The following is a 21,793-nucleotide window of genomic DNA, read 5'->3' on the forward strand; positions in this document are numbered from 1 at the left end:
ATGCCAGTTTGCATTTGGCTTAGAAAGAATGTGGGATCCTAAGCTGAGGCATGTGAGGACAATATGAAGTTTATCTTTCCAAAAGGCCATTTGAATTTGAATTATTTGTTATTTGAAAGAGGAATTCAATTCATCTTTAACACTGTTTTTTAACTTCCCCCATCTCATACTTCTCATTGAATTTGCTTGGTGTACAAAGCAAAGTTTGCCATCAAAACTACATTACAGCTAGAGTGGAAAATGAAGAAAATTGTGTTCCTGCTGATTGTTACTAATTGCTATCGCCACCTGAATTGCAAAATGTGGATTTGATTTCCTGGAGCAGTTTTAGGAGCAGGGGACCTGTGCGGACAAAATGCATATCTGTGCTGGTGTCTTTAGTTGGTTTGGTTGGGAAGGGCATGGACAGGAGAATAGTTGGGCAGGTGGATGGGAGATGAGGTTGGCCTATAATGCAGGAGCAGCCATGGCTCAGAGGAACATAGCTCTTTTGGGAACACAGCACCCAGCACACCTGTTGTCAACAGGGTGCAGTTAGGAGAAGGCAGAACCAAAATGAGACACCCAAAAGCAGCCGAGGGATTAGTGGGACTTAATTCTTCCTGATGGCCTTGGAAAAGTCTCCAGGAGATCAGTGATGTGGCTGGATGGGCCTGAGTGAGGAGCATGGCTTTGTGCAGATGCAGCTAGGGGATGGCACCGTGTTCCATGATCCTATTCCAGGGTCAGTTCTTGGCTCAAAACACAGCAGTATTGCTATTGCACTCTTGGTGCGTAGTGTTGGCAGAGGTAGAAAAATTCCCTATCTGCAGCAGAGCCCTCCTGCTGTCCTCATCCATGCTGGTTATTGCATCTGGCAGTAGGAACAGAAAAATCTGTCATGTATTTCAATTGCTTTTGGCAACTTATATTCAGAATCCTGCTGTTGCTGAAAAGAGATGATCAAGTGGTGTTTTCCTCTCCATGGTGAACACTCCCTTCCACCTTCCTTCTTCCCATTCAAAGCAGGAGGCAAAGCAAGAGCTGCCAGGGATTGATTTGTCACTTGTGGTCTTGGCTGCTCACCCAGGCTTTGGCAGTGCTTTATGGGGAACTGCCTGAAAACTAACAGGGTGGTAATGATACATTACTGCTGATGTCAGTGCCACCAAAAATGCACAAATTATGTGTATAATGCACAAGCACATATGCACACACATTTAAATATACATATATTCATATAGGTCTATGATTTAGCCGCAGAACAAGGCTTTAGAAATCATTCTCACTTGGGAAATGCTGCTCTATTGGCAGTTGTTTACTCCCTGCGCTGTGGAGCAGCTGTAAGGCACAGCCTCCAGAGCTACAGTGTGCCCATGTGCATTGCACACCCCAGGAAAGCAGCAGCCTCTTACCAACATGGGGCTGGGGACAGCTGTGCAAGCCAGGCAGGTGCCCAGGCTTTGGGACTGAGTTCATGCAGCACAGAGCTCCTCTGATATCAGATCTTCTGAACATACCACCATACCCTGCAGCCAGCTTGTAACTCTCCTGGCCCCCACTGCCCCACTGCAGCCCTGTGGTGGAACCCAAGGATCAGACTCTATTAGTACCTCACTGCTCCAGGCGAGGTCTCACAGCACAGAGCAGAGGGACACATCCCCTCCCTGTCCTGCTGGCTGCACTGCTTTGGATGCAGCCCAGGGTACGGTTGGCTGTGTGGGTGTGAGGACACACTGCTGCCTCATGACCAGCTGCCACCCACCAGAAACCCCAGGTCCTTTTCAGGGGGGCTGTGCTCCATCCTTACATCATCCTTCAGCTTGTACAGATAGTGGGGGTTGCCGCAACCCAGGTGTAGACCTTGCACTTGGCTTTGTTTAACCTCATGAGGTTTTCCTGGGCCCACTCTCAAGCCTGTCTATGTCTGGATGATGTCCTGTCTGGATGGCAGGATGGCGTCCTGTCTCTCAGGTTATCAACTGCACCACACAGCTTGGTGTTGTCCTTGAACATGCTAAGGGTGCACTTGACCTCACTGTCAATGTGTCTGCTGAAGATATTAAAGGGCATCACTCCCCTGAGGGACACCTAATCCTGTCCTAATACTGAGTGTCTCATTGTATTTGTATGTACCCTGGAGCTTTTCCTTGCCATAAAACCATTCCTGGAAGTAGGAAGGAGGGAGATGTGGGGGCCTGGCCCAGAGGTGGGTTAGCAATGCTCCATGGGCTTCCATCAGCAGGGCTGCATCCCCACAGTGATGCTCATCCCTCATGGCAGAAGAGGAGAGGTCAGGTGTGCCTGTTAACCAAACTAATTTAGCTCTAGCAGGGGATTTTAACAACTCCTTTTGTACCATATACATTTTTCATAGCTGCAGAGGAGAATCTTTGGGAAGAGATGTGTGCACTGGAGCAGGACTCCTCTGATGAGCTGCACACGTCCATTCACAGGGAGCCAGAACACAGCATTAGCATTCTGCTGCACTACCATTCATTACCTCCTAGCTAGGCTTACAGCTATTCTTTTAATTGCTTTATCTCTTCACCCTCTCTAAATGAGCTCTTCTCTCCAGTGGCAAACACTAGAAAAGCTGGGAGCGTGCACGCAGTATAATTAACAGAAGCAGTATCACTTCTCAGAAGCCTTCAGCAGCTTCCCCAGTCTTCCACTTTTTCTGGAAGACTGTGACAAATGCAAGAACAACAGTGCTTGGGCTTTGCCTACACTGAATCCTGCAGCATGTAGCCTTGGTGCAGGGCTGTGCCAAAGCCCGCTTAGATGTGCCCAGATCTATTGGGCACAGCAGCTCCACAGCTGCTTGCAGGCTACTTGAGGCAGAGCAAACACGATGGGACACATCTGTATTTTGCACGCTCTAAATTGTGCAGAAGCTGTAAGGATGGTGTTATTGCTAATGAGCAGAAGTGAGATGCCATGTGTGGCTGTGACATGGAGTTAATTGCTGTGGCTGTGTGCAGCCAGAAGCTCCCAGACCAAAATAATTGCTTGTGTGGATGAATTCTGCTTCCTTGATAGTTTGATTGCACTGATAACAAAAGAACCAAACAGTTTTAAGTTGGAGTCAGTACAAGCGCATAGGACTGTGAAGCTTAGTGTTCTACAATAATCCAAGAAGACAGACAAGAGACATAAGATGCTGCTGGGAATCTGAGCTGCTGCTGGTCTCCAGGAGAAGGCTGTCCAAAAACTCCCATTTGGGGATGTATATGAGAAATAAGGCATCTGGTGAGAATGGAGATGAAGGCAAAGGATGTTCAAAACATGTTCTGAATATTTGTCACAGAACAGCTTGCAAAGAAGTTTGTTGTGTTCAAACTGAAGCTGTGCTTTTTGGTTCTACTGGGGGATAACCCAGGCAGAACTGGAGCTTGGCATCATCTCAAGGGCCATCCTCTCAAGAACATGAGGCTCCTTACAGAATGGAAGGAGCAGTCCTTGAGACCAGCCCTGCAGAGAAAGACCTGGGGGGTCCTGGTGGATGAAAAATTCAACCTGAGCCAGCAGTGTGTTCTTGCAGCTCAGAAAGCAAATAGGATCCTGGGCTCCATCAGCAGAGGGGTGGCCAGCAGGGACAGGGAGGTGATTGTCCCCTCTGCTCTGCTCTTGTGAGGCCCCATCTGCAGCACTGTGTGCAGGTCTGGAGGCCCCAGTACAAGAAAGACACGTTGCTGTTGGAGAGGGTCCAGAGAAGAGCCATGAAGATGATCAGAAGGCTGCAGCACCTCCACTATAAAGACAGGCTGAGGGAGCTGGGCTTGTTCAGCCTGGAGAGAAGAAGGCTGCGGGGTGACCTCATTGCAGCCTTCAGTACCTAAAGGGAGCCTACAAACAGGAGGGGAGGCAACTCTGTGAAAGGGGAGATGACAGCAGGACAAGGGGAGATGGTTTGAAGTTGAGGGAGGGAAGATTTAGGTTGGATGTCAGGGGGAAGTTCTTTAGTATGAGAGTGGTGAGGTGCTGGAACAGCTGCCCAGAGAGGCTGTGGATGCCCCGTCCATCCCTGGAGGTGTTCAAGGCCAGGTTGGATGGGGCCCTAAGTATTAAGTGTGGAGATTGGTGGCCCTGCACGTGGCGGGGGGTTGGAGTTTCATGATCCTTGAGGTCCCTCCCAACCCAACCCATTCTGTGATTCTGTGATTCTGTGCCTGACAAGCACACAGTCTGGCCAGCACCTGGACAGCCCTGGTACCTCTCATTCCGCAGCAGCCAGGGTTTCTCAGGCTCCTGGCATTGTGTTTCTTGGTTCTGTTACCACCCACATTTTGCCTTCCCCAGATTTGCTTGAGGTCTGCATCCATCTGATGAGGGGGCACTGAGGCAGAGAGGGGCCGAGCTGTCCTCCCAGATCTGAACAGAAAGCCCTTCTGCTTTGGGGGCAAGGAATGTTCATTATAATTGAGTGTTTTTTCCTGTTTTTCCTTCCCTAGTCTTGTCTGTTTGCATTGCAAGCCTGATTCAGTGTAGTGCTGGTTTTGTCTGGAAGCTAAAGCCCACATTTGCAGAGATGGATGTACTCACTGAAACCAACTTAATTTCTGTATATTGAATGTTCTCAATTAGCTCGCTGGGAAAGAAACTACAGCTCACATAATCAGCTAAGATTTTGATTAACCTATTCAAGAGAGAGTTCCAGTCCCTTCGGAAAGGGACAAAATGAATGCATGAAAATTATATGTCTGGATCTGATTTCTGGCTCTCAGCAGCCTGGGCACTTGGTGGGCTTTGTAGAAGATGTTTCTGAGCTCTAGGCTGTTCTCTGTGACTGCAACTTTCTTGCATAGTCCGCACTGTGCTGAACTTCTCCTTGGAGTGAAGGAATGCTTGGTGCCAACATTGGTGCTCAGCTCACTGGGAATGTCCTCAGGAGGGACATGAAGCTGTAAAAACAGCAGGAGGTCATCTGAAAAGACATTTGAGTGTATGTTGCTATCTCTAATGCTGCCTCCAGGCATTCCCAAGCGGCCTCTGTATGGCAGAGCCCAGCTAACACAGCAGCAGCACGAGGACTGTGGGCAGTCTTTGCTGTGCTGACATCACAAGCAGTGTCACCAACCAGTTTCCCAGCTGGAACTGGAGCTTGACTTCATATTTTTCATATTTTTGGGGGCTGCTCTGCATCAGATGTTTCTTTTTCCAGATAACAGAAAAACACCATGGTCTTGCCTTAAAAACAGAAGTGACTAAGATATCTGGTTCTAACCAGCTGCTTGTGTTTGAGTCATGCAGGCATTCAGAGAGATTGCAGCTTTTTGGTTCAAACTCCAGTGCTGTGTATTTATCCATGTGCTTTCTCTGAAGAAGTGAGGGCATCTGGCTGCTGCTGGGGGGAGTACCAGCTGCCCAGAAGCTGAACCAGGAGAAAACATGATCTTTTTTAGTGGAAGGAGAAGCACATGAGAAACGAAGGTATGGGTTAAAAAGCCAGGAGGGTGTTCTTTGCTCTCCAGCTGGCTCCCTGCAGGCTGTATGCAGTGGATCCCAACCTTCATCTCTGCTACTCAGAGTCCTTCCTCTATTCCTTGCAGCCATGGTTTTGAGAATGTAAGAAAATATTTGAAAAAGCAAGAAAAAATGCATTGTATTGCCAGCATAAGACTGCAGACAGCTGAGATGAGAAGGCCGAGTGCAGAGGATTGCACTGCTGGCATGTGGTGGGTGGCACTGCATTAGTTAATGAGAGCTGTTCATCTCATGAAATCACATCCGGTGAGTACAGACTGATGTATCAAGCAGAAACAGGCAGAGTGTTACACATTTCCCTTTGTATTTGGTACTGGTGAGGCCACATCTCAAGTGCTATGTTCAATTTTGGGCCCCTTACTACAGGAAACACATGGAGGTCGTGGATTGTGTCCAGGGAAGGGAGCAGAGCTGTGAGGGGTCTGAGCACAGCGCTGTGGGAGTGAATGGGGTGGGTCAGCGTGGAGAAGAGGAGCTCAGGACAGAGCTCTGCAGCCCTGACAGGAGGCTGTGGGAGAGGATGTCAGCCTCTGCTCCCAGGTAACGGCGACAGGGTGAGAGTGATGGCCTCACGTTGAGGGTCAGGTTGGGTATTGGGAACAATTCCTTCTCTCCAAGAGCAGTGACACAGTGGCACAGTTGCCCAAGGATGGGGGGAGACACCGTCCCTGGGGGTGTCCCGGAGCTGTAGGGATGTGGCACTGAGGGACGTGGGCAGTGGGCACGGTGGGGGTGGGCTGGGGTTGGACTTGGGGACGTGAGAGGTCTTCTCCAACCTCAGTGATTCTGTGATTCTGTTTCTTCATCCCAAAAGAGATCGGTGATTGGTACCACTACCAGTTTGTGCAAAATCAGAGAACCCCTCTGCCCAAAAATAGGGAGAGTGTTTCATTGGTTTTCATTTAATGCTTTGGTTTAAACACTGAGCTAAAAAAAATATAAGTTGAAGATAAAAACATGGATAAGCAACCTCTCACTTGATCAGATGGGTACACACAGCCCTTCTCTGTCCTCCACAGCTGGAAGCTGAGCAGTCATATCAGGCAGGGGACAGGCAGCCTGTATTCAGTGTGGGCACCCCTCCTGAAAGGTGTTCCCTGCAGTACACAGGAAAATAATCTGAGGTTTAATCAATGTCAAAGTGTCATCCCTCCTCCTGGGAGTTACCTGTAGGTTGCAATTAAACCTGCCTTCTCTTGGTTCAGTTGTGCGCAGTGATGTTTTCAAGATCAAATCATCTGTCAAAAAAAAAAAAAAAAAAAGAAAAAGGAGGATTTACATGCAATTTATTAGAGGTTTGGCACACACCAAGACTTCAGAAAGTTCAGTGTCTGTTTTCTTTAAGGTGACGGCTTTTCTTAGGATCAGGCTCAGTAAATCAGCGTGTAGCATCAATCTGTTTTTCCAGGCCGTCACTTGCACTGTAAGCAGGCATTTTATTGTGTTCCTTCCTCATGCTCAGAGTTTTTATGACTGTCCTGAGAGTTTTAATTTTGCAAGAAGGAGGTTGGAGGTCCTGGCTGTCTGTGGCCAAGTGGAGGCAGAAGTTGTTGTTCACTGCCTGGCAAACGTGGTTCTCCCAAGATTTAAAGGGGCAGACAGAATGCATTGGGAATAAGTGGTGGCTTTGTCTTCTGCTTCCAAGGATGGGAGGAAGGTAGTTGGGGTCCTGACCACCCTATTTCTGGCACAGATTGGCTGTTTTGGGTAAGGAATCGTGTTCTGTGGCTGGGAGGTGTGTGAGGCACGCACAGAGCAGGCTGGCACTAGGGCATTAGTATATCCCTTGGTGGATGTGTGTGGCTATGTAGCAGTCAGTGTGCTGAGGGAGCCAGGAGCTGACCTGGCCCTGAAATGCAGCAGCAGGAAGAACTCTTTAAGCAAACAGTGTTCTTTATGTTTTGTCAGTTATTCCCTAAAAGGAAAAGGAAACTCAACACTTCGTGCTGTTGGATGAGCATGATTGAAACAGTACGGTGATTAATCCTCCCCACCCTGAAACATTGCCCAGGTTTGTTTTATCATCAGCAGGAGAGGCAGTATTGCTGCCAGAACACAGTGTCTGCATTGCGCCCTGGCCTTGTGCTCAGCCCTCACTTCTGGCCATGGAAGGGACATGGGGGCAGGAGCTGCGTGGATGGAGCATGGAGCCTCCAAGGAGACATGAGCAATCCTTGTAAAAGAATTTTTGCTTTTCCAGACCCAGGGAGTTCCACTCTGCATTCATCTGTGATGATTTTGAACATTAGAGATTCTCTTCAGCAAGTTTTATAGACTCTCCAGTTCATTTTTATGAGGTTTATTACTTCTGCAAGCCAAATGCAGTTGCATTGCAGGTCATTGCCTAGGGAAGAGATTTCCCCTGACATCCATAATCACTGATGTGGGAGCTGCCCTGTGACACGGCTGGTGTCTGGGCTAGGTCCAGGCTTTGGCATCTGTTGCTCTGCAAATTATGCCTCCCAGCTTTGCAAAGTTGAAATAGCTCTGGTAACACACACGTCCTACTTACTGTTGAGGAATGTCTGGTGATCCAAGCTGAACTCAGCATCTCCCAGCAGAAAGGATGCAGCAAGCAGCTTTGCTCACAGAACTCAACCTGGGCTGCACGGTAGCTTGATGGCTGGGTTGCACTTTGAATCATGGAATCATAGAATCATTAAGGCTGGAAGAGACTTCTCAGATCCCTTAGTCCAACCCCAATCCATCCCACTGTGCCCGCTGCCCATGTCCCTCAGTGCCACATCCCCACGGCTCTGGGACACCTCCAGGGACAGCAATTCCCCCATATCCCTGGGCAGCTGTGCCACTGCATCACTGCTCTTCTGGAGCAGAAATTGTTCAAAATGTCCAACATGAACCTCCTCTGAACATGAGACCACCACCAATCACCCTGTTGCCATTACCTGGGAGCAGAGGCTGACATCCCCTCCCACAGCCTCCTGTCAGGGCTGCAGAGCCACTTCTCCCCTGAGCTCCTCTTCTCCATGCTGACCTACCCCGTTCCCTCAGCCATAGGGCTGTGCTCCAGTCCCTTCACATTTCTGTTGCTTTTCTTTGGACACACTCCAGGGCCTCCACGTCTTTCCTGTAGTGTGGAGGTGAGCATCTCCAGAAAGCCAACAGTAACACCCACAGCAGTTTGCCCATGGTCAACCTCTGACCCATTACAAGGCATCTTGGGTGTATATTTTTCTTTTCTGAGGTGTGGAGACTGCCAAGTGCTGTTCCTGCTGGGACTGGAGGTGCACTGGCAAACGTAGCAGTGCTTTTCAACTGCACATGTTGTTGTTTGCAGGTGGTTAACACTACAGGATAATTTTTTTCTGTGCTCGTTTGAAGCCCTGTAGAAACCCAAAGCTGTGAATTGGAGGAGGAAATGAAAGCAGCCCATTATTTCAGAAAATCTCAGTTTTCAGTGCTGCTGAACAACCAAGCCATGCAGCTGCTGACGCAAACCCTTTCATCTGCCCCAGAAAAGGGATTTTTGTCTGCAGCAGAAGCGACTCAGGTGTTGAGTGATGTTTGAGCAGCCCATGCGGCAGCTATTTGCATGAGAAATGCATTGTGGAGACAAAACTTTGATGTATTTACAACTTCTGAACACCCATTATGTTTCTGGTTGTGCTGCCTGAGATCTCTGTTGGCTGAGGTGAAACCAAGGAAGGCAGGGTATCACAACTTGGTGACTTTCCTATTTTATTTTTTTTGGAATGGATATAAATCAACAGGGAAAACTATTTCCTTGTTGCCAATACATTTATCTGTTCGAATTATCACAGCATGTTTTTGACTGACAGTGAGCCATAAAGGGTGAGCAATAAACACCCCCTTTGATGACCAAACGAGTTCACCATGGCTTGGATTGCTCAGCAGAGAAGCTGGAGGCTGTGAGCTGAGCTCTCACATTTGGCTCCTAATTAGGTCCCAGGCACACAAAGGTTCTCCCAGGTACAGCTTTGCTTTTACGGGCAGGCATCCCATCCGGGTAAGCTTGGTGGTGCAAGGCCATTCTGCCCCCGGGGCAGCCTCACCAATTGGAAAACAGAGAGAAATGCCTGAAACAAAAAAGACTTAGATTTTCCTGATTTTCTGTTTCAATTAAAGAAAAAGTTTTGTTTTGCAAAGTATCCAGATAGAGTTGGCCTCCAGTGCAGGGACGAAGCCCATGTCTGACTTCCACCTGGACACAGAGCTGTTGGCAACAGCCCTTGGCTGCAGCCCTCCAACCAATTCCTTATCCACTAAATAGTCCAGACTTCAAACCCATATCTCTCCAATTTAGAGATAAGGATGTGGTGTGGAACCATGCCGCATGTCTTGCAGAAATCCAGATAGCCCCGTTCATTACTGAGGCAGTGACCTGCAGGAGCACCTTGTAAACCATTCTGGAGCTGTGCATCTTTGCAGGGCTGATGCTGGTGACCTGGCGAGGATGCAGCAGCCCTGGTATGTGTGCTCCTGTGGGATGGGAACATCCTGGGAAACTCCATGAGCCATCCTTGTGTATGATTTGATTTCTCCTTCATCTGAGCTTATTTTTTTTTAAGTCTGAATATGACTTCAGTAATTTCTTTAATTAGGCTTCTTCTTAATGCAAGATTGCTTAAAATTATAAGCAGCTTCTCGACCAACTTAAAATTCAAGCACAATTAAGTTAAATAATATGATAGCAGGAGGCAAGGAAGTAAATGATCATTTTTGGAAGCAAGAGATAATTATTGCAATGCAAAACCCCAGGGATAGAATGATGGGTTTTTCTCAGTAATGAACTCCAGTTTTGGGATGCACTGTTTGTTTGTTAGAGGAGAACTTAAGCCCATGGAAGGTGGGAAGAGCCCGGACACATTGCTCCAGGAGGATCTGGGGAGGCTGCTGCCATCAGGAGTGGGATTTAGAGCATCTCTTTCCATAACCCTCTTACGTTAACAGATCAGAGCTGGGCTGAGTTAAGGAGCTGACTTCCAGAACATTAATGGATTGATAAAATATAATTCTATTATGAGATCATTCCAGGCACCTCTCCAGCTTGAACTGTGTACATAATTGTGTGGGGATCAGAGGTGAGAAGAGCTTGCTGCTAATCCTTATTTCCCAGGGCTGTCTGCTGGGATGTCATTAGGTAAACCAAATGTTCAGATGTTAAAAAACTGCATAATTTCATTTGGAGGAGGAACTTGATGGGTGCTGGGCAGAGCCAGGAGAGGTGATCATTTAGAAAAGTAAAATTAGAAAACTTTAATTTGAAGCAAATGGGACCACAGGAGGAGTTCTGCTACTAATGGCTTTGGTTTCAGCAGGCAGTTCCTGGGGCCAGGATACGCTGATCCATTTCTGTGCTCACCCCAAGAGAATCCTGAGAGTATCTCTCGCCTCCTGTACATTCAATTATTTTTTCTCTCTCTTTTTTTCCTTCTCCCTTCCCTGGCTGTCCTCCCCTCTTCCAGCAATGTGGACACGAAGGAACTGTGTGGTGAGTATAGCCCTACACACAACGCTTTGGAAGGGTGCATGAAAACTCCTAAAAGCCAACATCAGCTCCTGCTGTAGAGTCATTGAGATTGGAAAGATCATCTAGTCCAACCAGACCCATCACTGCCATACCACTAGACATCACTCAGTGTGCCATCTACCCTTTTCCTGACCATCTCCAGGAATGCTGACTCCACCATATCCCTGGACAGCCTGTGCCAGTTCCCTCTTAGACAGGAGCAAAACAAGAGTGTGGTGTATAATAGCAATAATGTGTTTATCCTTGGGCAAGACTCTGTGTCTCATAGCAGGCTGACCAAGAGCTTCTTGGTGCACATCCCTTGAATCACAAATTAAAGACCAAAAAGAACCCCATCGTCATGTTCGTCCCACACCTCTGCAGGAAAGGAAGCTGCCAGGAAAGGAGGGAGATGAACCATTAGCTCCTTTGGGAAGCAGGGGGAAGGTTCAAGGTCCAGCCTATATGCATTATCTGCTGCATACCTACCACTGCCCACCACTTCTGGTGTACTTGGTGCTCTTCCAAGAATTATTTTAAATATAAGGCCTCAGTCTGGCCACAGTGGAAGCTGTAATGTCTGTCAGGGTTGGTGGCAGGTTGGGCAACTTGTGGAGCTCCCTGACCCGAGAGAGCTTCCAGTGACAGGGCAGCTTGCATAGCTGAGCACACCTTGAACTCAAAGGTAAAATCACCCAATTGCATATGCACCTACAATTTAAATAAAACAACACTGATATTGCAACAGCAAACAGACCAGCAACACAAGTCGTGCTCTGTGCATGGAGATGTACATCATCCCATGGTGGGCAATGTACACTGCAACAGCATCCCATCGTCTCCCACAGATGTGGGACCGGGAGCAGTGCTGTGCAGGGCAGAAGGAGCTGCCCCTGGGTGTTCCGTGAGTGAATGAAGCCAAGGCTGTAGAAGTGCATAGCTGGAAGCTGCAAAAGGCAACACTGCTCTCATCCCACATCGTTTGTGCTCTCAAGAGCCGTGCTGTGCCCACAGGAGCTCATCTGCCCTGAAAAGCACTTTTTATTTCAGGATTTATAAGAAGAGTTTTCCTCTGCCTTTAAAAATGTACGCTCTTTCTTTTTTATTTTTCCCCAAGTAAACTAATAATAAGAGGAACAACAAAAAAAAGCACGCTGCAGTGAGAACATGCTGCTTGGCTCAGAGCAGAGCAGCAAACAGCTGCTGTCAATTATGTTGTGACATTCCTGTCTCTGCCAAAATCTTCTTCCCCTTGGATGTGTTGAGGGCTGTAAACAGCTATAGGCACTGCTAATTAAGCCAAGAGAACCTAATTAGTGGGATCGCTTCCTGGAATGTACTTCGTGTTGCATTCAGTGGAGGTGTCACCGCGGTGTGAATCCTCAGTCTGAGCGCTGGGGAGCAGTGCTGGCGGTGCCAAGGAACAGCTTTCAGCTGCCACGTGTGCCAGTTGTACCCAAAGGCTTCATTGGGCCTGGTGCCGCCCCACGCTGTTGTCACTGCAAACATTGGCCTTAGGGACTCTGTAGCTCACAAATGAAGCCACACTGCAGTTCGTGGTGGCGGAGTCCTCGGCTGTGGACTGTGTAACTTTTTTTTAACCTCCAATCTAACCTCCGTGTAACTGTGATGTGGGCTGTGAATGGGATGGGAATGCAGGGGGAGGATGCTGGCCAGGTCCTCACCGGGACAAATCTGTTTGTCATTTGGATGCTTTGGCTGTCAGGGGAATTTCTCTTGAGATGTCTCTCTCTCTGTTGGAAACAAGAGGAACTGTCCAAATGCAGAAGTGGGAAAAGAAGTAAAGTGCCATTTTTGATGGCAGCTGCTCTGTGTTACAGCTCTGTTTTACCATAACCCAACCCTTCTCATCCCCTCAGGGCAAGTTGTGTCTTAGGATCAGGGCCTAGGGAGTGAAAACACCCAGAATCACCCTCTGATTTTCCTTTCCTTCAATAAATAGACATTGCTGTGTCGTGTGGTCGTGGATTTAAGATACATCCACTCTTCCCATCATGTCCTTTTTCCCCAGACTATTTTGCCGATCACATGGGAGACTACGAAGACGTCCTGGCTTCACTGGAGACTCTGAACCTCTCCATCCTGAAGGCAATGGACTACACCAAGCGCGTGAGTGCCCAGCTCTGCCCTGCTCCTCGGCAGGGCAGCGTTCACATACGGCCATGCCCCAACAACCTGGGTTAGCAGCTCTGTGCGTTTGAAGGGTCGGAGGTTAAAAAAACGAGGACTGCACAAAATCAGAGACATTGTGATGCGTTTTGGATGTGCTTTGTACACTCCAAAGACCATGTCTTCATAAAAATTGCACTTTCCCATTTAGAGTGAAGAGCCTGATTTCCTTGCTCTATTGTAATCCATCCCTTTGGATGATTGTGAGGAAAGTCACATGGGAAGTGCAGATCCACATTTCACTCATTACTATCCTTCTATAATAAAAGGAAGGCAAACACTTTTGACCAGACACTGATCTGTCTGAAATGTCTGTGAATTTTTACCAGACATCATGAGAGGAAGAGAAACAAAACAAACAAAAAAAACTGCAGTAGTTCATTTTTTTTCCTAATTGAGTTGCTAGCTCTACTCACGCTTCATTTATATTCATTACGAGTAAATTTTCTGGCAGTCAGATCTGCCAACAATGTTTTGAATATGTGTTACCATGCTAATAGAAATCTCAGTAAAGCACTCCAACTTTCTGTTGGTATTGCCTTCCACCACTGCTTCACATACATATGACTAATACTTTCCTGCACGTTGAGAGAGGAGGATGTCTCATGCCCTGCCTTTAAATTAGAAACGTGAGCGTAACAGTACCAACTTGCACAAGAGTTCTGTTGAAGAACCTTATTCATAGTCCCAGCTCGCTGCCTTCACCAGAGCACTGTTCTCCCCCTTGATTCAGTAACCTGGGGCAGGATTCACCTGCCCTAATTGCAAAGTCTGAAGGTTATCTGCCTAATCCTGAGATGTCACGCTCCGAGAGATCGGTGGGAGGGGGTTGGGGGATGCAGAGCACCATGCACAGGGGCTCTGACCCACCAGAGGCCACGAGGCCCCTTGGGTGCAGATGGACAGATGGACAGATGTCTACAGTCAGGCGGGAGGAGGGCAGCCCCAGCACTTCATTGTTACCTTTTGTCAACCAAGCAGTGCTGCTGCTCACTGCTTTGGGAAGGCAAGCAAGGAGCTGGCAAATTAGGATTTCATGAAGAACACCAGCCCCTGCAGTGATTTTGTGAACAAAGTGATACAAACCTGATCAATGAATTATTCAAAAAACAGGCACTTTGTTCAAGGAAGGAACTGGGGAAAAAAAATAAAGACAGCGAGAAAAGACAGAAAATAAGCTGGTTTAGGTGGGAGAGAAACTCATCTTCAGTACTTAGATAGCAGAGGCATCCTGGCAACTTTAATTACATGCAGCAATGCCTAAATTCTGGACATGTTTTCATAGAAACATTCAGGATTGCAGAGACTTTGTGACATTCACCCTGTACAACCCTTTGGCTGCAGGTTTGTTAGAGCCACGCAGACTGACAGCACACACAGCAGTGCACTGCAGCTGCACCCAGGGAGGTGCTGGTGCCCAATGGGAGCAGTTGGAAATGTTCCTAATTCTCTCCCTCTCTCCCCAGTTCTTAACAGTACTCTGCAAACAATACACAAAGCCTGACTTCCTTATTGCCACACTCCTGTTGAGAAGTGCCTTGCGCTCTCAGAGGGGCCAATAACCGTGGCATTTAATTGCTGTTTGTATTTCTCACCTTAAAAGACAACTGATTATTTCTTGTTCGTAAGAAGAGAAAGCAGCAATTATCTTGAGCTGGAGGAGCCCATGAAGTATCAGCAGTAATTAGATTCGGCGGTGGAAGGTCTCATACAGCAAAACAAGATCTGTTATTGTAATTATTTTCCGATATGGAGATGACCATGCTGCGCTCAGTGACTGCCAATGACTGTGCAAAATGCAAAGTTAAATTGGAAAGAATGGAAATGAACTTCCGAGATCTAAAAAAAGCCAACAGCAGAATATGTTCTTGTACAACCCTCAGAGGATGCTTCATGGCACGGTGGGCAAATAGCAGAGCCACAGTGGCCTTGCATGCGGCAGGGACCCATGATCCATGAGATTCATGATCCTTGTGCTCCCTTCAAATCCTGGACATTCTGTGGTTCTGTGCTGGTCACTGGGAAGCCCAAGGCTTGGTATGTTACACACCTCTCCTGCGCCCAAACCTACAAGAATCCTTATTCAGATAAGAGAACTTGCAGATCATAAAGGTCTGCTTTCTCTAAGTGGACAACAGCTGATCCATCAACAACTTATGGACACACAGATAGACTGGCCAACAGAAATTAGATATGTCATGTTAATTTATGCAGATGCCATGCATTCCAGTGCCCAACTGCTGTCATGTATCCTTTCCATTGTTGAGGAAATGACTGTGTGCCTGATTTCCCTGGGGTCTATGAGCAGGATGCTCTCTTGCAGCTCTCACCCAGCACAGCAGCTGATTTCACTCCTCCAACATCCACCTCCAAAGCCAGCAGGTTCGGAGCCCAATTATGCCTCCTCATGCCTTGCAATTAACATCTAGAAATAAAGCAGCACTAGGCACGTTTGTGGCTTACCCATCACCTTCTCCAGCAGCAGTGCCTGCAGAGGAGCAGGCAGCACCATGCACCATCTGCTGCTGTACTCAGTGCTAAAAAAGAGGGATGTGGCATTTGTTTTGTTTCGTTGCACAGTCCAGAGCAGCAATATATAGTGCTCTTGTTTGCATTCTTACCTGCCAGAATTAAGTTTACCAGATATTATGTCCTTTTTTTCAGTCACTCCCATTCTGCTTTCAGAAGAGGGTTTCACCTAATACAGTTTCTCAGGCACTGCTGTACGTTAACTAAAACCTGCTTTCCCTTTCTATGTGAGACGTGGGCTGACAGTGACACCTGGGAAATGGGTTGGTGAGAGACAATGACCTGTAATCTGAATGAAATGCTTTTGTTCAGAAATGCTGAATGATTTCAGTCTTGTATAGCAAGATAACTAAATGATGTGGATTTCTGTAAAAGTTGTGCAGCTGTATTTTCCAGGAATAATCTAAGAGGAAACAAGGCATTAATTCAGCCTCCCAGAAAGCATTTCCAAAGGGAATTTCCAAACAGATTTCATCAGAAATCCTAGCAGAAGGGGGTATTTCACTTCTGCAGGAATTGAATCTTCCCCAGCTTTCCTGCTTGGGCTCCAGAGCAGAAAGCAATTCTCCATGTAGTGCCATCCAGAGCACACTCCTTGCCAGACCGTGGGACCACATGCCGCTTCCAGCCAGGCTGCCAAGCTCAGCAGGGAGAATGCAGCTTGAGAAGGGCTCTCCTGGAGCTTGTTTTTAAGCTAATATGTTTATTCACTGCTCCTCTGCCTCTCTGTCACTGCAAAATTCATGTTCCCTTCTCACTGCAAGAGAGAAGAACATGTGCTCTGGAGATCCTGCTGACCGTGCCCCTGTAGACTTCCTGTAGGGTAGGGTCTTCCCTCAGCAAGTTTGCAGATGACACCAAGCTGAGTGGTGCACTTGACTTGTAGAAAGAAGAGATGCCAGAGGGAACTGTACCAGCTCAGAAGTGGGTGCATGACAGCCTAAGGAGGTTCAACAAGGTGTTGCACTTGTCAGGGCAATCCCAGATAGGAGTACAGACAGGAAGAAGAACCCTGATGAGAAGGATGTGGGCATCCTGGAAGATGAAAAGCTGGACATGAGCCAGCAGTGTGTGCTTGCAACCCAGAAGGCCAACATCTGGGGCTGCATCAACAGAGGGGTGGCAGCAGGACAAGGGAGGGGGTTGTCCTCCTTTACTCTGCCCTTGAATGGCTCCACCTGGAGAACTGTGTCCAGGCCTGGGACCTCCAGTACAGGAGGGACAGAGCTGTTGGAGTGGAAGAGGATGTGATGATGGTCAGAGGGCTGGAGCATCTCTCCTATGAATAAAGGTTGAGAGGGGTGGTCTTGTTCAGTCTGGAGTAGAAAAGGCTCTGGGAGGACTTTGGTCACATTGTGATCTTTCAGTACTTGAAGGGAGCTTATAAGCAGGGAGAAAAACATCATTTTACTTGGGTGTACAGTGATAGGACAAGAGGAAATTACTTGCATTTAAAATAGGGGAAATCTAGGTTTTGGTAAAAAATTATTTGTTCGGAGGGCGGTGAGGCCCTGGCACAGCTGCCCAGAGAGTGCCCCATCTCTAGGGGTGCTCAGGGCCAGGCTGGATGTGGCTCTGGGCAGACTGAGCTGGGGGGCACCCAGCCACAGGGCTCGAACTAGAAGATCTTTAGGGTCACCTCCAAACCAAAGCTGTTCTATGGTTCTATGATTTCCCTTCCTCCCCTCCCACCTGAAGGCTATTGCTTGTGAAGTCAGCTAAGTTGTGTGGTCAGAGGGCAACTACATGGACGAGGTGTAAAAACGCCTTTCTGTGGCATCCTGTGGATCAAGGTGTGCATTCTGTATATGGGAAGTTCCTCTGATAACAAGGAGAAAGACATTCTGCAGCAAATTGCTCAGAAGGGCACTGCAGGAGGTGACAGATGTCAAGAGGAGTGACACTGAGCTGTACTCATTGGGTCCTGCCTTCCCCTGGGGACAACCCCTTGCCCCCAGCCCCGGCCTCAAAATACAGCTGGAGAGGGAAACCTATGCAGTCTGAAGGAGGTCTTCAATGGCACAGTGTGATGGGATTTATAAGGGAGGAATTTATAATCGTTATTTTTTAAATCCATGCAGTGCCATAGTTCCTTTTATCTGAACAGTTGTCTCATTTGTTTTCCCCCTGTTTCAGGAAGGCTGAGGGTCTTTCATATGGTAATGTTCTCATTTATCAAATATTTCAGTGTCTGTTCTCCTCAGGTTTCTGCTACTGATTATGTGCCAGGCAATCAGCTCTCAGCCTCCACTTCTGGAGGGAGTTAAGAGCACAGAGCGGGGAAGGAGCAAGAGGAAGGCCTGGGTGTTATTCTAATTACAAGACAAAATCTCATGGAAGAAAGCAGGCAATTATGAATGAGGAATTAGAATCGCTGTTCTGAGGCAGCATTGCTCTACATGCCTGATTTGTGAAGTGTTGGGTGGTGGGAGATAACCCTGCAAACACTCAGGGAGAGGTGGGTAGAGCTGCTTCATGGCCATGCCAATAGGTTTTCCCATAGGTTGGTTTGGGTTTTTTTTTTTTTAAGAAACAATTAAAGGAATATAATTGACTTTGGTTTTGCTCGAGCAACCTCATCGGCTCAGAGCCTTGGCTCTATTGGTGTGCTTCAGCTGGGGTCGGTGTTCTTAGCAACTGGAAAGACTGCCAGGTCTCCGAGCTCAGCAAATGTCACCCAGTTTGGCCTCTGTCACCCAAAGGCAGTGCTGGGAATGCTGGTGCTCAGTGCTGAGGCTCTGCAAGGCAAAGAGCTGCAACGGGCCTTTCAGCACATGAGCATCATTTATATTTCACGTCCTGGAGTCTTAATGAGATGAATGATGACCTTTAGAAATGCCAGCGAGAGGCTTTGAGATGCTCAACAACATCGACAATGTCCTTTTTCAGCCATTTGATACCCGCAGGAACATGATTACTGGAGCCCTATTTTGGGGACCAGTTCGTGACACCAGCGAGGGAGGTTTGTCTGCAGTGTCAGCAGGTCCAAGAGCTCATGGCACCAAAATTACAGCCTGGGTTTCCACAGGCAGATGATGGCAAGGTGCTTTATTTCATCAGTGCCAGAATTTCAAGCTGCAGAGAAGATGTTCTCTTATGGTGAGTCTCAGGAGAGATGGAAGCCCAGCACAGTGTAAAGCGAGGTTCAGCATCTCCTGTCAGACTTCTGCCTCTGCAATTCACTTCTTTAATACAAACGAGGATCTGCTGCTAATTAGCACCATCAGACCAAGCTTGCTAATACAATGCTGTGTGGCAGGGCAGCATCTCTGGTACCAAAGTCTTTCTAGTGTTGAATTAATGAACCAGTTAGATGAAAAAGAGAAGCTTTCTGAGATACACCCCTCCAGGATCTCCTGTCACAAAGCAATTATTTTATTATCCCCATAAATATTTTAACTTCCTGGGCAAAAGAAGTAAGAGGTATCTCTTCAGGGTGGAATTAATAATACCAAACCTCATTACATCTCCCTACGACAGGCTAACGAATGTTTTAATAAGACCATGGGAAGGATTCCTCTGGAGTTGGTCGACTTAATGACTTGTTTTTACAATGCCAAAGGGGACATTTACTCCAGCAGAGCTGGAGGGATTGCCAAGCAGCTCAGAGCACACTCCTGAGTGCAGATGTCACAGCTGGGCTGGCAGATGGCCACAGTTATTCGTTAAATGAGGGGAAAAGAGAAAAAATCATTGATTTTCATTTCAGAGCTGTTGGTCTCGGACCCACATGGAACTCCTGTCATATCTGGCCTCACAAGCACCGAGGTATTAGTGGAGGTAAAGAACTGCTTTTTGAGAGGAAACAGGGGTGGCTTTGGGGAACAACCTGGATTCATCCTTGTGGCTGTGAGGGAGCGCTCCCCGGATGTTCTGAGCCCCTCGGCCCATTCCCTGCACCCAGAGCTCTATAGCTGATCAGGTTTTGAAAAGCACAGTTCAAGAAAATCCTCCTGAAATCACTTTTAACGCACTGGGATTTTAATAGCTCTGCAATCAGCTGTTTACCTCAGCAACAAGCAGCTGCTTTTTAAGCTCCCGCGTTTCTCACCCGATGGCTGACCTGTACCAAAAAAGACACAGTGCTTCCAGTTCTTCCCATGGAGACAGCAGGATCACGGGGCCGTGGGTTTTCATTGACCACCATATCAAACCAGTGACTACAGGAGAGGGCAGGAACAGGCTTCTCAGGATGAACACTTCTACAGGAGAAACCTGTGGAAACACCGCAGGGAGATTTGTGGCTCATTAAGAACTGAGCATTACTTTTATACTTCGTTAGGCAATAGGTTATCTGGTTTCCCAGGGCAGGGAACACCAACACAAAGCACGTGCATAGTCCACACCTTCTTAAAACCTTTTATTTTCCAAAAGGAACAGGCTCGTGTGCCTGACTTGATGAGAAATTGTGCAGTGGTGCTGGTAGGATGCAAGCAATGGAGTCCTGGAGGGCAGCAGGAAACTGGGGGCAAATTGAAGCACAGCTCCTGGTTTATTCGATCAATTCATTTCCAGCTTCGTAACAGAGACTGTGCGCAGCTCAGCCTTTGCCCCAGCACCTGCAATCAGAGCAGGGCTGGTTGCTGGGGCTTAATCAAAACTCATCTGTAATTATAGCCGAGCCTGCTCAAGAGCCTGATTAATGTATTTATGCCTCGGTTTTGCACAGGCTTCCGTGTGCGAGGCCCCAGGGAGGAATCAGTGGTGAGGGGAAAATGCTGAAGAAATGGGTTCAGATCTCAAATGCAATTATGTGTTTTTGCCAATGAGATTTGTCAGTTTAACACCCCTCCTTAGCATGAGTGTGAATACTGGGAGATTGTTCAGGAATTCAGGAGTATTTGAGAATGCATCTATCCTTTCCCCCACCCGAATGCTTAGCAAATGTTCCCACACCATGTCCTTGCAGACTGGGGCCTCCCACTGGAAACCATTTAATTCACCCCATTGAAGCCCTCTTTGGGAACACCTGCTCCTTTTCACAGCAGTGCAAACGAACAACGGGGATTCTTCTGGATGTTTTTGCTGCTGTCATGAAATAGGCAGCCTGAGCTGACTCAGGGTTTTGCCATTGCTCTTCCTGTCCTACCCGCTTGCACCAGGTGGGCATCATCGCTATGGCCCCAGCAGCCCACCCTGCCTTTCTTTTCTACTGACAATTATTTATCAGACACTGTAACACCATGCAGTGTGCCTGCTTGGGCTGATGTTGGCCCAGATAGGCTGGGGTGAGACCAGTTGGACTGGTGTTTGTTGGGCTGGTTCGGGTGGTGCTGGGACAGCGTTGGACCAGTTGGGCTGGTGTCAGTCTGGTTGGGTTTGTGTCAGTCTGGTTGAGTTGGCATTGGTAGAGCTGTGCTGGTGTTGATCTGGTTGTTCTGGTGTCAGTCCAGTTGTGCCAGTGGCCCAAGGGAGGTGGGAGGAGCACGTGGCAGAGCAGCAGAAGGGCTGTGCTGGTGAAGAGACTCCAAGTGCTTTAAGAAAATCGGTGTGCCATTGATTATTTCCCCTCTCTAGAGGGCTTGGATTACCGTGGGAGCCTCTATCACACAAGAGTAAAAAAAAAAAAGAAAAAGAAATTTGCTCAATTCAAAGCAATTGGGACAAATCCATTTGAAAACCACTTTGAGGCTGAACAAGGTGAGATGGAACTGTTTGGAGCAGGGCTGAAGCAAGGTTAGTTTCATTACCTCACATGTGTTAATTTGTCAGTGATTCCCACCAGACCCAGCTGAACATCACCGCGCTGTCCCTGCACACAGGTGTATGAAAGCGGAAGCAATGTGGACCAGTTTGTCACCCGCTTCCTGCTGAAGGAGACAGCCAACCAGACCCAGTCACTGCTGAGCTCGGTGGAGAGTGCTGTGGACGCCATTGATGAGCAGACCAACCCCTCCAGGTCAGCCACTGCCTCTCCCCTCCGCCCACGCTTCTCAGCTGGTCTCATTATGAGGGACTTTTACAGGGGCTCACGGCCCTGTAAGAGGAACTGGTGGAGCAGCTGTCTTTTCCAGCTTCCCCAGGAGCTCTCGGGACTTTCCTCTGAGCAAAGCCACCCTTGGGACCTGGTGGATGTGTCTGGGATGTGCTGGGACAGCCCACGATGTCTCCATCTCC

At 47.9% G+C, this 21,793-nt stretch overlaps 1 protein-coding gene across 2 annotated transcripts in view; it reads left to right on the top strand.

Annotated features, from left to right (window-relative positions):
- The window catches only part of NECAB2 (N-terminal EF-hand calcium binding protein 2), a 53,876-nt gene that overhangs the window by 28,956 nt on the left and 3,127 nt on the right, over positions 1 to 21,793 (top strand). For both annotated transcript variants that reach the window (XM_042834721.1, XM_042834722.1), the window contains exons 4-6: positions 10,914 to 10,939; positions 12,990 to 13,087; positions 21,439 to 21,575. In XM_042834721.1, the coding sequence (XP_042690655.1) occupies positions 10,914 to 10,939; positions 12,990 to 13,087; positions 21,439 to 21,575 (261 nt within the window). The remainder of the gene's footprint in view (positions 1 to 10,913; positions 10,940 to 12,989; positions 13,088 to 21,438; positions 21,576 to 21,793) is intronic.

The sequence above is a fragment of the Centrocercus urophasianus genome, unplaced genomic scaffold (genome assembly GCF_019232065.1).
Source record: "Centrocercus urophasianus isolate 14NV4802_14NV808 unplaced genomic scaffold, USGS_Curo_1.0 seq_49, whole genome shotgun sequence".
Classification (NCBI taxonomy): Eukaryota; Metazoa; Chordata; class Aves; order Galliformes; family Phasianidae; genus Centrocercus; species Centrocercus urophasianus.